At 37.8% G+C, this 13376-nt stretch overlaps 1 protein-coding gene across 1 annotated transcript; it reads right to left on the minus strand.

Moving 5' to 3' along the window:
• Positions 1-816: 816 nt before the first annotated feature.
• On the minus strand, positions 817-11757 carry LOC131242902 (thioredoxin X, chloroplastic-like). Its single transcript, XM_058241862.1, has 2 exons — positions 11268-11757; positions 817-1356 (listed from the first exon to the last, which is right to left on the minus strand). The coding sequence occupies exons 1-2, from the start codon at positions 11598-11600 to the stop codon at positions 1150-1152; spliced, it is 540 nt and encodes a 179-aa protein (XP_058097845.1). The 5' UTR covers positions 11601-11757; the 3' UTR covers positions 817-1149.
• Positions 11758-13376: the final 1619 nt, after the last annotated feature.

Below are 13376 nucleotides of genomic sequence, written 5' to 3' on the forward strand. Positions count from 1 at the left end.
GAAAGTCCTCAAACCATCTGATTCCGTAATCACTATTACAAGGTAAAAAGAACTCATTCGTGAGAGCTAACTACTTCCCTTATCAAATCTCCTAAGGCGCGCATTAAATCAATCAGTCGATGATCGAGAGGACTCTAGGTCCAGAACTAGTCTTCAATCTATCTCAACACAGGAGTACCGACTAAGTCGGTCAATATCCTTGAGTCAAGTAGACTCTAGCATGCCTGCGCAATCATACACGCACACATACTTTCTATCCATGCCCTCGGTCACACGAGTTGCCTTAACTTGCTTAATTGAGCAAGATACTATAATATTTATTTGCCATCCAACTTGTTGATGAGGTCGCATAGACATAAAAGAAGGAAAAACACATATCAGCTTGATCCTAAACGTCTATAGCCCCAAGAAGTTTTTTAATGGTAGGTGTTCAATCATCACTGTTTCCTATAGTGTGGTCCACCTAAGATTTTTTTGGGCTCATGCTCTAAAATAAGGAACGGCATAGACATCATTGTGGAGCCCACAACTTTTCTAGTACCGACCAGCACTGAAGTAGGTACTGGAGGGGTCACTCCCGAATCCGAGTCTTCCAAAGCCCCTCAGCATTTCTCGTCATATGTCTACTTTCTTGGAGCATTCGTGTGAATGCACAAGAAAATTTTGCAAAACACTTCAAAAGACATGATTCTTGTGTCGTATGTAGAATACAAGCATTTTCTCATAACAAAAATGGAAACGCTTGCAAATGGTAGAAACCTTGTGAACAATTGACAATGTCATGTCTCTCTTTTCAAAACAAGAACAACAATAAAATAAAATAAAAATCCATTTTTTCATTGTTTACCATACAGCACTTTGGATGTGAACTGCATTGAAAGAATCACAAGCCGAAAATGATCCTTTTAAGACCACTAATTTCAAGAGTTTATTACATCTACTCTCATGAAAGCTTCAACTGGTTGCATCTTTTTCCAGAACAAGCTATTGAGAAACAGCGTTACAAATCTCATGACGGAGTTTACCAAAGAAAAGACATCACAGATACAAGAAGAGATACTGGTCCATACATCAGAATCCATCGCTGCACCTATCCCCTTACATTTCTAAACAATGAGATCATATGATCGTCGCTGGGAAGAAGGAAATTTATGCAGCAGCTACGGATTCCAACAGAGCATCCAGATATTCTTTCAGCTTTACCTTTGTCATCGCACCTTCTCTTCGGCTTTCCGGGACCTCCTTGCCATTCTTGAAAAGAATTAGGGCTGGCAAGCCATAGACTTTGTACTCTTCGATCAGTTTAGGATTCGAATCATGATCAATCTTCACAACCTTTAACCTGTCTTTGTATTCCTGTAATTTCCAAGCAATCATGTCAATGTCTTAGGGAACTTCATGATATAGATTGTGATTAAAGATATGACAGCGGCTGCTATGATAATTCACACCATTTTGGAAATGGTAGTGACTCTTCAACTGTACACATGGCATAGTTGTACGGTAATCTAGACCATCCACATTCCTGAACCAATTGTGGATGGAGCATTTACCCAAAATTACCCCGACTCAATTCGATGGTTACAATTGCTTGATTAGTATGATTTTAGAGATATGCTCCATCCACAATTTGGTAGGTCAGGATAGATATCTGAGTGTCACATGTAAGGATGAGTCACCACCATTTTCTAAATGGTGGTGAACTCTCATAGGAGTCTACCCCATGCATAAGATATGGCATGCTTGCCCATGCGTGAGTGTCACATATGGCCGCACGTGTGCGAACACAGATAACGGGGCCGATTGTATGGAAAGCTCCTATACATTCGAGTTGTGCAGGGCCCATCGTGATGTGTGTGTACCATCCAACCTGTCCATCAGTTGTGCCCCCCCAATGTTGGGCTCAAATCAAAGGAAGCCTGATTCAAAACTCAGGTGCACCACACAACAGAGAACAATGTTGAACAGTTGAGAAGGGGATGGCCACCACAAAAAATTTCAATATAATCGACCTATTTAATAGACTATTAGATAGTGCTTGATTGTAATTGACTTATGAAATAGTCTATTACATTACACCTGTGGGAATTTTATACTCCCATCTAGGGCTGTCAATGAACCGGCTTGGCCCAATAAGCTTCTGGAACTGGCCCGCCTCGAGATGGGCTCAGGCTGGAGTATGTGGCCCGAGGGCTGGGTTCGGGCATAAAATTTATGCACGTTTTTCAAGCAGGCTCGGCTTGGACTTATCCATCCAAAGTCTGTCAACCCAGCCCGGCTCATTAGTTTTTCAAAAGATTCAAAATACTCTCTTCCTTCCCTCTCTTTCCATGGACTAATGATCTCCAAGCTGTCGTGAGGCCCATCCATGATCTCCAAACCCTAAATCAATCGACCAGATCTCTCTCCTCCCCTGGCATCCACCAACAGTCAATTTCCAACCATTGGAAGCTTTTGTTGCAGAGAAAAGCTCCTCTCACCCTCCCATCTTTCTCATCTCCTTCCCCTTGCATCCACCATCTCTTCCTTGTGCTCCTTCCTCTGCTCCTTGGTGGGATCACAAAAGAAGAGACATTTCGAGTCGGTGGGGACAGTGAAGATGATAGCTTGGAGAGGCAAAGATTGAGATCAAACCGAATCCAGCAGCACCGAGATCCAAGACTGAAATCCATAGCTTGGAAAGGAGGAGAAGGGGTTCCCCATGACAGCCCCTTTGGAGAATGATATAACAGTTGGAAGGACATGAACCATTCTCATTGCGAATATGTTTGCAAAGATTCTGTAAGGACCACCAATGAGGCTTTTAAGCCGATAATCTTTAAAACCCGCGATCCCCTCTTTTCCCGAAATGAGGGTGATGAATATTGTTCCCATCTCCTTTCCAAGTCTTCCCCCTTGAATAAAAATCCAAGAGGAAATCAAGAAGATCAGTCTTCACGTCTTCTAAAAAGTCATATAAAAAGCCAATGGAAAACCATGAGTCCAGTAGCCCACTCACTACGCAATTCAAAAACAGTGGATTCAAGAATAGCAATTTCAGATTCCGATATCAAATCAAACTATGAATTGTCTGGTTTCGGTTGATGCTAATACTCTGCCATGTGCAACCTGTTGCAAAACTCCACAATTGCCAAACATATTTCAAATTGACTTCCAATCAACTGCCTTCTTCTTTAATTGCTTGGATTCAATTATTTCTTCTATCAAATACCATCCTATGAAAGAACTTACCATTCTTGTCACTTCCTTCACCCCCGTGGCTCTTGAGCATCCTTGCCATTTTAATTCTTCTTCCCCAACTTCTCTTTCAACGTTTTCTTTCAGAATCTGAGACCTGCCTTTTATGTCCTCGGATAACTCCCATGTTTCTTCCACTATCAATGTTTTAAATTTCTTCTAGAATATGGTCTTTGGACTCTTAAACCTCCAGAAAATTTTCTTTAGAATATGTTTCTTCCACTATCAATCTTTTATTCTATATCATTATATTTAAGGGCCAGTGTCTTGCTTCCATTTCCTTTGTAATTGAATGAGTGAGACCACTCTCTAACTTTATCCACTAAGTGGCTAAGCCACTCTTCAAAATTTAAAGGTCTTGTCAAGGACTCCATTCTCGAGTCAATTGGACAATTATCTGAAGTCTATTTTGGGATCACGTTTTCACATCCTGAATGCTTATCCAAGTGTAGATTGTGCCCATCAACCCCCTCATGGAGGAGTCAGCCTAACACCCAAAGTGTTAGCTAATCTAACTTAGGTAAGAGAGCACATAAGAGAGAATATGGACAAAAGGACTTTTATTGCTACGAGCTCAAGAGCTTACAACTTTTTGAGGTGCCTCCCAGATGAGGACCCCCCCTTCATATGTAGGGACAGGAACTTCTACCTACTTTATAAGAATGGCTAGGATGAAGTCATGTGGCACAATCCTCTCTCTACAACACCCCATTAGTGAACTCTAGAAACATCTAGAGATCTCTAAACTACTTTTCACACTTATACCATTCTCCAAAATTCTCTATAATTCTCTACACATAATGAACAAGCTTCTTAATCTATAAGAGATGAATTTGGCTAAGTTCCTAAAATAGCCTCTTGAGATTTATCTGGTCTGTGACAACTAACAACACAATGTAAAACTCTTGGAAGTGGCAATCCCAATCAGCAAATATCAAGAAGTGGCTGATTATAATCATAATTGGATTCTCTTGTTATTAGAACAAGTAAAATGATTCCCTCCCAATGGCGACTCCATCATTTCATCTCTTTCTAATCACTTAGCTAATTCACTCACACTTCTTATAATCTGAGTACATTGGAAAATGACGATGTTGAAATCTCCCCCAATGCACTAGGAAATCTCCACTTTTGACCCAGTATATCACCAACTCCTCCCATGGAAAATCCCTTTTAGCCGGATCATAAAACTTACACTGACATGAAGACCCAACAAAAACCATCTTGCACTGATTTCAATAGCACAAAAAGAGCGAAGTAAACCCACTTGGTTCTCCTCCTTTTGGACATGATCAACATATCATAAGATAATGTGCCCCCAAAGGCTCCCTCCAAGTTCAAATCAATCCAAAAACAAACTAACTCCACTCCAAACTAACCTGGTTAGGGAGTTTGATACCTCCACTAACTTAGTTTCTTGGAACGACACCAAGTAAGCTTTTTAAGATTTGATGATTGACTTCATTATCATGCCCTTCTCAATGGGAAACCAAGGCCTCTCTCACATTCCAAGGGAGCATCTTCATCCAATACTTGTACCAGTGCCTTTCCCCTGGAGTCCTTGACTGCTGTAACCCCTCGACCTACCTTCTATGTTTGTATGTTTCACCCAATGTTCAAAGTATCAATGTCGTTACATGTATTGGTAACTTGGGATTAGGAAACATGTATCAATCAGTGTTTTAAATAGCTACATTATGTAGCATGTAGCTTATGCTACATAGCGTAGCTTAGCCTTAACACTATGTAGCTCATGAAAATAGCTTAAGTCACATGTAACCTACACTACAAGATTATTTACATATGCTACAGGTTACATGCTATGTACCTCACATTACAAGTAATTTTTTAGTACAACATTAAAATTAATTAATGTTTTCAATGATTTGTTACATTTTTTTTATTTAAAAAAAAAATAGTTAATCTTTTCAATAGATTTAGTAAAAATAATATAAATAACAATATTAAATTTAATTAATGTTTTCAATGCTTTGTTGCATTTTTATATTTTCAATTTTTTTAAAAAAAACAGTTGATCTTTTCAATAGATTTAGTAAAAATAATATAAGTAATAGTATTAAATTAGTTTCGTTGCTCTTTCTTTACCTTTATACTTAATGATTACCTTTTCATATTAATTTAGGTTGCGTTTGGTTGCACCAAGTATCATAAAAGTTTGTTAAATTTCATTCTTAATCAGTCTAATTTGATGAATATCATGAAATTGAGGCAACCAAGCGCAACCTTGATTAAAAATCTAGAAGTAGCATGTAGCATACGCTACATGCTATGTAGCTTACGCCTCATGCTTCAAAGGGTTCAACGCCAGACTACACACTATTCACTTTTTAAAACACTGGTATTAATATACTCGATAATATCTAAAATAGTGTTGTCTAAGGGAAACAAGGTGGAATTTTTCAGTGAAGCTCTAGGAGATGTTAAAAGACACATTTATACACTTAGGACTTAATATTATAAAAACAACTACACATAGTAGTTTTCCATTCTATAGTGACCAAAACCATGAGCTATCAACAAAAGCAATTTAATGATCTAGTTAGGAACATCATTTGAATATTTTTCAATTAAAAGACCATAGTGATTTATCCATCCACCCATACATACATACATACATACATACATACAACCATACATAAATACAAACATACATACAATCTACCATCCATCCATCCACTCATAGCCGTAAGAAATAATTTATGAAATAACTTAATTATTTTTTTTTAAAAAAAATTTCTTATATTTTTAATATTTAAATATTTTTCAAAAAATAAAAATAAAAATTTGTGGCTAATTGATATATCGGCCAACACTCTTTATATATAAATTTTACACATTAGTCAACACTCATAAATATCTTTTTTTTCAAAATAAATAGTTATTTATTTATTTATTTTTAAATGATTAAAAAAATAATTGATGCATGACTGATGCATGAACCAAAGAACATGTGAGATCAAGTAGTAGAATTAAGACAATTAACAAAAAAAAAATACAGACATTGCCATAATTATCACAAATCCCATGAAAACCAAAAGAACATCATGCATAATCCTAGCCTAAGTTACCAACATCGTCACACAAGATCATTAAATAAGAAGAAACTACGATCTAATGGATGTTGGGACATCCAATTAGCATAGGGTATAGTTTATTTTAAAATAGAAAACCTCGTACGACCTAGGGTAAAAATTAGGGTTTGGGTAATTTGGGAAAGTAGGAAAGTTAGGGATTTTAAATTTAGGGTTAGGGTTTCTGATGCGGACACAGGTGCATTCAAGGTGTACCAACGAAGAAAGCGCCAACCACAAGTGCCGTCTTTGTGGATAAGCGAATATTGAGGAGTTGAAGACCTTTCACATGTGATTGGACATATAGAAGACCCCACTTAGGGAAGACACCTGTGAAGGAAGATTGGAGAAAGAAGACCGAGCACCCAAACTTTCCCATACTTATGTTATTTGCGCGTTTTTTGACTTAGTTAGGGGTCTTTTAGTAATCTTATATCTTTATTTGCTTATCCTAGGGGTATTTTAGTAATTTTATGTCTTTATTTGCTTATTTAAGTGGGGTAAAGCCCTAAACACGAATTTCAACTATTGATTAATGAAAAGCAAACCCTTTGATGGCCTCCTTCCTCTCTTCTCTCTAATGGTGTTTCTTCTCTCCCCTTGATCTTCTTCTTCTAATTTCTTCTTGTGCCCCTCCAACTTCTTCAAGGTAATAATTTTCTTCCTTCTATTTTTCAGTTTTGGCTAATCCTTCTTCGATCAAAATCTTGAGAACCGATCTAAACCCTAAATCCCCAAATTCTCAAATCCCTAATCCGAGAAACTTCTTGGTTCTTCGGACTAGTGATCTTCATTGATCGATTGGGTGTGACCATGCAAGATCGGGAGGTCTCATCCCTCGCTGGATCCAACCCAAGTAGTAATTGAATTCCATAACCCATGGTTGTAGTGATGGCCCGCTCCATTGCACGTTTCCTTTATGATTTTCTCAGTTATAATGATTACTGTTAGAATTTTAGATCATTTATTCCTTTTATTTCCGCTGTTTAATTGTGTCCATGAGCATGTATCATAATTAGGGTTGTCCTGCGTCAGTTTCGGAAATGGAAAAAAGGGGTTTGGGAGAAGACTAAGGCTAAGGTTGTAAGAATCGAAAAACTTGTAGACATTATCTTGGTGGAGGGGAAAAGAGATGGTGGTGTGGGGATAGATGGAGACCTCGCACCTCCATTGATGAAGATTAGCCTCACACCAATCTCCTTTCCAAATCTCATGAAAGTATCTTCAAATCGCATGAAGATGGAAAAAGAAGAAAGCAAGAGTCTTCCCTTTTTTAATCACCAAACCTAATGAGGGAGAGGGTCACACGCCCACCCTCTTTTTATAGTTTTAAGAAAGCTGAAAAATTACAATTAAAACCCTATTTTTTGAATTTTGACGAAAATAGCCCTAGTCTAACTAAAACACTCATAATGATGTCCAAACAAAACATAAACAAAACTAAATCCTATAATGTTGATAAAATCTAAGAAACTAGTGTGGATGATCCACGATCAACAGCTTGATCATGTGATCCAATGGCTCGATCATTACATCCCTCCAATCCAACGGTTTGGATCACTCCGTAAAACACCCCATGTGCATCTTCCCAGTATGGGGTCTTCCAGATGCTCGCGCATGCATATGGGGTCTTCAACACGATCACATGTACTCGCTTAGCCACAGGAAAATAGGTGCGGCCCGCCTCCTCCTCTGATACATAGGCAAGGGTGTACATGACGTAATGTCCTCATCAATAACTTTTCAAAAAAAAAAATTTGTGGTCAATCGATGAATCAACCACCACTCATGAACATATCAAACTTCCACACTTACGATCACATTTTTTAGGAGAAAATTGGAGAACAGCAGGATTTCCCCATTTTCCATCACTTGAATTTTGATTTTTGTTTTCACCTCAAATCCATGTTAATGCATGAGAATGATGCATAACCATGTATTTCCAGTGAAATTCATGCTAACATGTTGAAAAATCGAATTTTTCTCATCCTCAAGCCTCACCTTGGAGTTCCAGCCTATTTCCGCTCTCAAGTTGAGATTTCTCCCCAATATTTGAGATTTGATTTCAAACACCTCAAGAGAAATTATCTAAATCACCCTATAACAGATCCCTTAAAAAAACAACCATTTTAAAAAAAAAAAACTATTGGATTTTTTTTTTTCCAATTCTCTCTATTTTATAAGTATCTACATAGGATGTTCTGATATCGATGATGATATTGATAATATCATAGATGCCATGTATTTATGCTAAAGGGGTTGGCATCATATTTTCTGATAACCAAAATATCGTGAAATATCAATGATATTGTCAACAATATTGTCATTACAGTGTAAATTTTGCCATACCTATTATCTATATCATTGACCCAACAATCGATATTACCAATATCTAGAACATTGGTTTCACTCTATCATAGTTCACTAATGAAGACAACTTGAAAAGCACTTTCTTTCCTTTGTTTCTTCTTTAAGGTTGTTGCGGTTAATGTTTGCAGTATAGATAATATCAGCCGATATTATTGGTATCATAGCTCAGCCTGCTCAGCAATACGAAACGTTGTTGGAGTATCAAAAACCCATGACATCGTTAAATGTATCACAGTGTATCGTGCGATATCTCAAATGTTGCAATATATCCTGAGATATCGCTATTGTTTCTTTACCTTTTTTCCCATGTATATATCGACAAATATCGCGATACCATCAATAACCAGCGTTCTATTGAGGGAAAAAAAAAAAAGATTTTGTCTTTTTCCTTGTTTCTTCCCTATTCTAAACACCTGCAGGGTGGATTTCGGTCCACCTCTTGAATCTTTTGGGAGAAAAACAAAGTTTTGGAGTCGGAATCAAGATCAAATTAGATTTGGGGCCGGCTTCAATTCAGTGAGTATCTTCATATTTTGATCCTTATTTTTTATTTATATCATATCAAATCAATGCAAAAAGGTTAGAAATGGTTGATTCTTCATGTTTTGCATGGAAAAGCAAGGATTTGAACCTTCAATTTCAATATTTGATAGTAGATGGAGGAAAAATTGAAAATTCTGCAATTTCTCCCAAACTGGTTGCAATTTTACTGTCCAAACATGAAATCGAACATGTATGAGGCCTGATCTACTGATTCATGCAGTTTTGGAGATTTTTAGAAAAATATATTTTTTTAATTAAAATTTTAAAAAATATATTTTTTTAAAAAATCGAAATTTCTTTTCTATCAACGGTCAATTGACCGCATTTTTAGAACATTTAAGGGTTTTTTTAATGACTTTTTAAATATAATTAATAATTTAATAATTTAATTTTAAAATAATTAATAAATGTTAAAAACTATGGGTGATTTTAGGCTACCGCGCAGCTTTATGTGGGTCTGAGTCATAGCCACACATTATTCACAGGTATATTTCTAGTTTTCTGCTTCTTTTGCTTATGTATTGCTTGTATTTCCATACATGTTTTCTTACATTTATAAATTATATGAATAGACTATAAATATACTTGCATCAGTCTAATCAGACAGCGTATAGCTTAGGACCCTATACAAAGGAAACCTATTATGTACACTTGTTTTTTATGATGTTATGATTTAAAAGTGTGTATTAGTGTGTTTTTTAACAATCCTTGAAGACAAATTCGACCAATTTCCCAATGTTTTCCCATGTTTCCCAAAAAGTGCGATAAATTCGACGATACGACCAATATATCCCATGCGATAACCGATACGTATCCATATCCCAAGGGTGAGATACCGATACAGTAAACTCTAGTTGGGATTGCATCTTTTCCTTTTTCCCTTTATTCAAGAAACTAAAACAAACGACAAAAATATATTCTATAGGCTCAAATAAAACACCCATTGTTTGACAACTGATTCCCCATCACGTTTGTCCAAAGAAAGTCTTAAAGAAGGTTATCTCTATCATCTTGGACTTCTTATATAATAACTTTTTTTCTTCCTTTCAAAGTAGCTCCTTTTTCCGTCCCAACTTCAACGTGGAAGGGGAGTTGTGCAGGGCTGCCATTTTCAACATCCCCTGCAACATTGGAGCTCACTGGAAGGAAACTGTAGGTTATTTTTTCTTTCCAACAATGGTCAAATCTCAAAGAACCAAAAAACTTATTCTCCCACTCCTGTTCGATCTCCTTTGTGAAGCTCTGATCTTCAACCTAAAGTTGATAGTTTTCTTTCCTACCCACACTTGGGAGTGCCGGATTTCCACTTGAGCGCACTCAAACTTCCTCAGAGATCATGTCGAGCATCTGTGCTCCGAATTGCAGCAACTTTCAGGTTGGACACAAAGGAAACCCAACTGCAATTTGAAAACCACATTAATTGTAGGACATTCTATTAATCATTGCCATATCTTGATCAAATTGAATATTTGCATTTCCATTCACTCGGGCATCAACACAACCTAAAGTACATGACATGTACAAACATAATTTTCCCAATTCAACAACACCCTGCAAGTGACCCAAACACACCCAAACTGCTCCTAGAAAATCAGCTCACTAAGGGCCTGTTTGGTCGCTACTTAAAAATGAGTTCATATCATTTTAGCTAATTGTAATTATGCATTTTAGAGATTATATTTCTTTTTGGTAAGAATTAAAAATAATCTTGATAACCAACAACCTTGATCACCATTACATAATTACAAGTAATTAAGATGAGATGAACTCATTTGTAAGTGGGACCCAAACAGGCCCTAAATCTGTTCATTAATTCAGATTGAAAGTTTCAGTCATTCTGCAAATCCAAATCAATCAATTCGTGGAATTCCCTGCAGTCTTTCAGTAATTTTTTTAATTACACTTGAAATTCTTATCAAGGCGAGAAAATTCGATATCGTTTGCAGTCATCTCCACATACCAGCAACCAGAAATCCATAAATTAACAAAAATACAAAGAAATCCAAAAAAAAAAAAACCCCACACCTGAGAAGCCCAGTCGACTATAGGTGCAATCAACCGACACGGCCCGCACCAATTGGCAATGAACTCAACAAGAACAGGGGACTCCGACTTCAAAACCTGCTCCGAGAACTCGTTCTCGGTAATCACCACGACCTGGCAGCTCACCGCCAACTTCCGGACGGGGAATCCACAGCCGGTCTCCGGCGACAACCGGAACCTGGTTTTTCGACGAGTCTGCTGCCGGAAAACGAGATTCCTCGAGGGAGCCCGCAAATTCATGGCGAGGGCGGTTGTAGCGGCGGGTGGGGAAGAGAATCGAAGGGGCACCGTTGGATTGCAGATGGCGGTCGCCATGATCGGGTTTTCTAGGGTTTTCAGAAATGGAGGTCCAGAGGCTTTAGGGTCTGGAAAGGAAGGGATGATGTTGAAAATTTTCCAGCTCTTCAGGGGGTTTTCTGGAAATTTCTTCAGTTATATTATCCGAAGCCATTTTGAACGGAGAAATGGTTATCATCGGTTGTGTGGCTTTCGTTATAGCGGTACCAGAATCGTCTACTACACCTGTTTTACGCGGTGCGTAAAACACCAAAGCCCTGTGGGGCCCATCATGTTGTATATATAAAATCCACTCCGTCCATCAGCTGAGAAAAATTATTTTAGCCATAAATATAAAATATCATCCTAATATAGAACTCAGGTGGGCCTGATAAAAATGTATTATTGTTCCAAAAATCTATGTTCACGTGGTGTGGCCCACGTGTTTTGGATCAGCTTGATTTTTGTATATTTCCATCACTCCAATGAATTACACCTGATTAACGAGTTTTGTTAAAGACAAAAACCATGATAGCCACACAGCAAACCTACGGTTGGAATATCATCTCCATTGTTTTCGATGGTGTTGCCCATCCAAGTTGTAGATCTCTCTTATTTTTTATAACTATATCTAAAATCAAGGATAGAACATGATGAACGGAGTGGATTTTTGCACATACCACATGGTGGCCCCACAGAGTTTACGCGCTGCGTAAAACAGGTGCTGTCATCTTTAGACGAGGAAGCTCCCGAGGAAGAAGTAGGCACATGTGGCACCAGATCAACCACAGATTGTAGCTGCAGATGTCGTGGGTCCCACCCAGCATCCTTGCGCAGGAACTTCCTGCGATTGCGTCCTACCCCAGCTGGGAACGGGCAGGAGCTTTGAGTGGCCACCGTGATGCACGTGTTTTCCATCACTCTGGGAGCGGATTAGGTTCGGCGCCGGCCTCAGCCAAGAGGGTTGGCCCTTACCGTGGGGAAACATTGATGTATGTATTCTATATCCACGCCGTCCATCACTCTTGCCAGATCATTTTGAGGCATGAGCCCAAAAATGAAGCAGATCCGATTCTCAGGTGGGCCATACATTAAAAAACAATGGCGATTGACCATTAATGGGATCACACTGATATTTGTATTTTACCCTTCATCTAGATTTACGTGACCATATTTAGTGGTTGGATGGCAAATAAACACTACAAAACGATAGGCCATAGGAAGCTTTTAATCACCATTTTTTCAATTTTGATATCTTTATTTTTTAGCCTCATACCCTAAATTGATCCCCAAAACGGATGAACGGCATGGATATAGAATATATACATCAAGGTTGGCCCCATGATAAGGGCAGCACTGTCTTTGACCCGTCAGTTCCTTAGTACACGTGACAAAGCTATTTTAGCCCCACCGTCATGCATGTGTATTTTTATTTTTATTTTTATTTTTATATTTTTTTGTTCTATCCATTCATTTTAATGAATCTTTTGAAGCATGAGTTAAAAATTGAGACAAATCTAAAACTCAAGTGAACTACTCCATAGTAGTAGTGAGGAAGTTCACTATTGAAGCCTTCTTACAGTGGGGCTACTGTGATGTCTATCTGTCATCCAACCTATTTATAAGGCTACAGTGACCCAAGTGTAAGAAAAAAACAAATATCATTTGATCCAAAACTTCCGTAGCCACCAAGAATTTTTGAAAGGTAATCATCATTGTTCGTGTTGTTGTCACTGCTTGCTTTTTGTGGTGTGGTCCACTTTAGCTTTACATTTACTTTTTTATTTTTTTTCTCATGCCTTGTGTGGATAAAGC

The sequence above is a fragment of the Magnolia sinica genome, chromosome 4, assembly GCF_029962835.1.
Source record: "Magnolia sinica isolate HGM2019 chromosome 4, MsV1, whole genome shotgun sequence".
NCBI lineage: Eukaryota > Viridiplantae > Streptophyta > Magnoliopsida > Magnoliales > Magnoliaceae > Magnolia > Magnolia sinica.

Bases quoted from the DNA above. Each gene is read 5' to 3' on its own strand.
- LOC131242902 (XM_058241862.1), bottom strand. From the start codon at position 11,600: ATGGCGACCGCCATCTGCAATCCAACGGTGCCCCTTCGATTCTCTTCC. The intron at 1,357-11,267 runs GTGTGGGGTTTT...TGGAAATTACAG, and splicing joins TAGTCGACTGGGCTTCTCAG to GAATACAAAGACAGGTTAAA.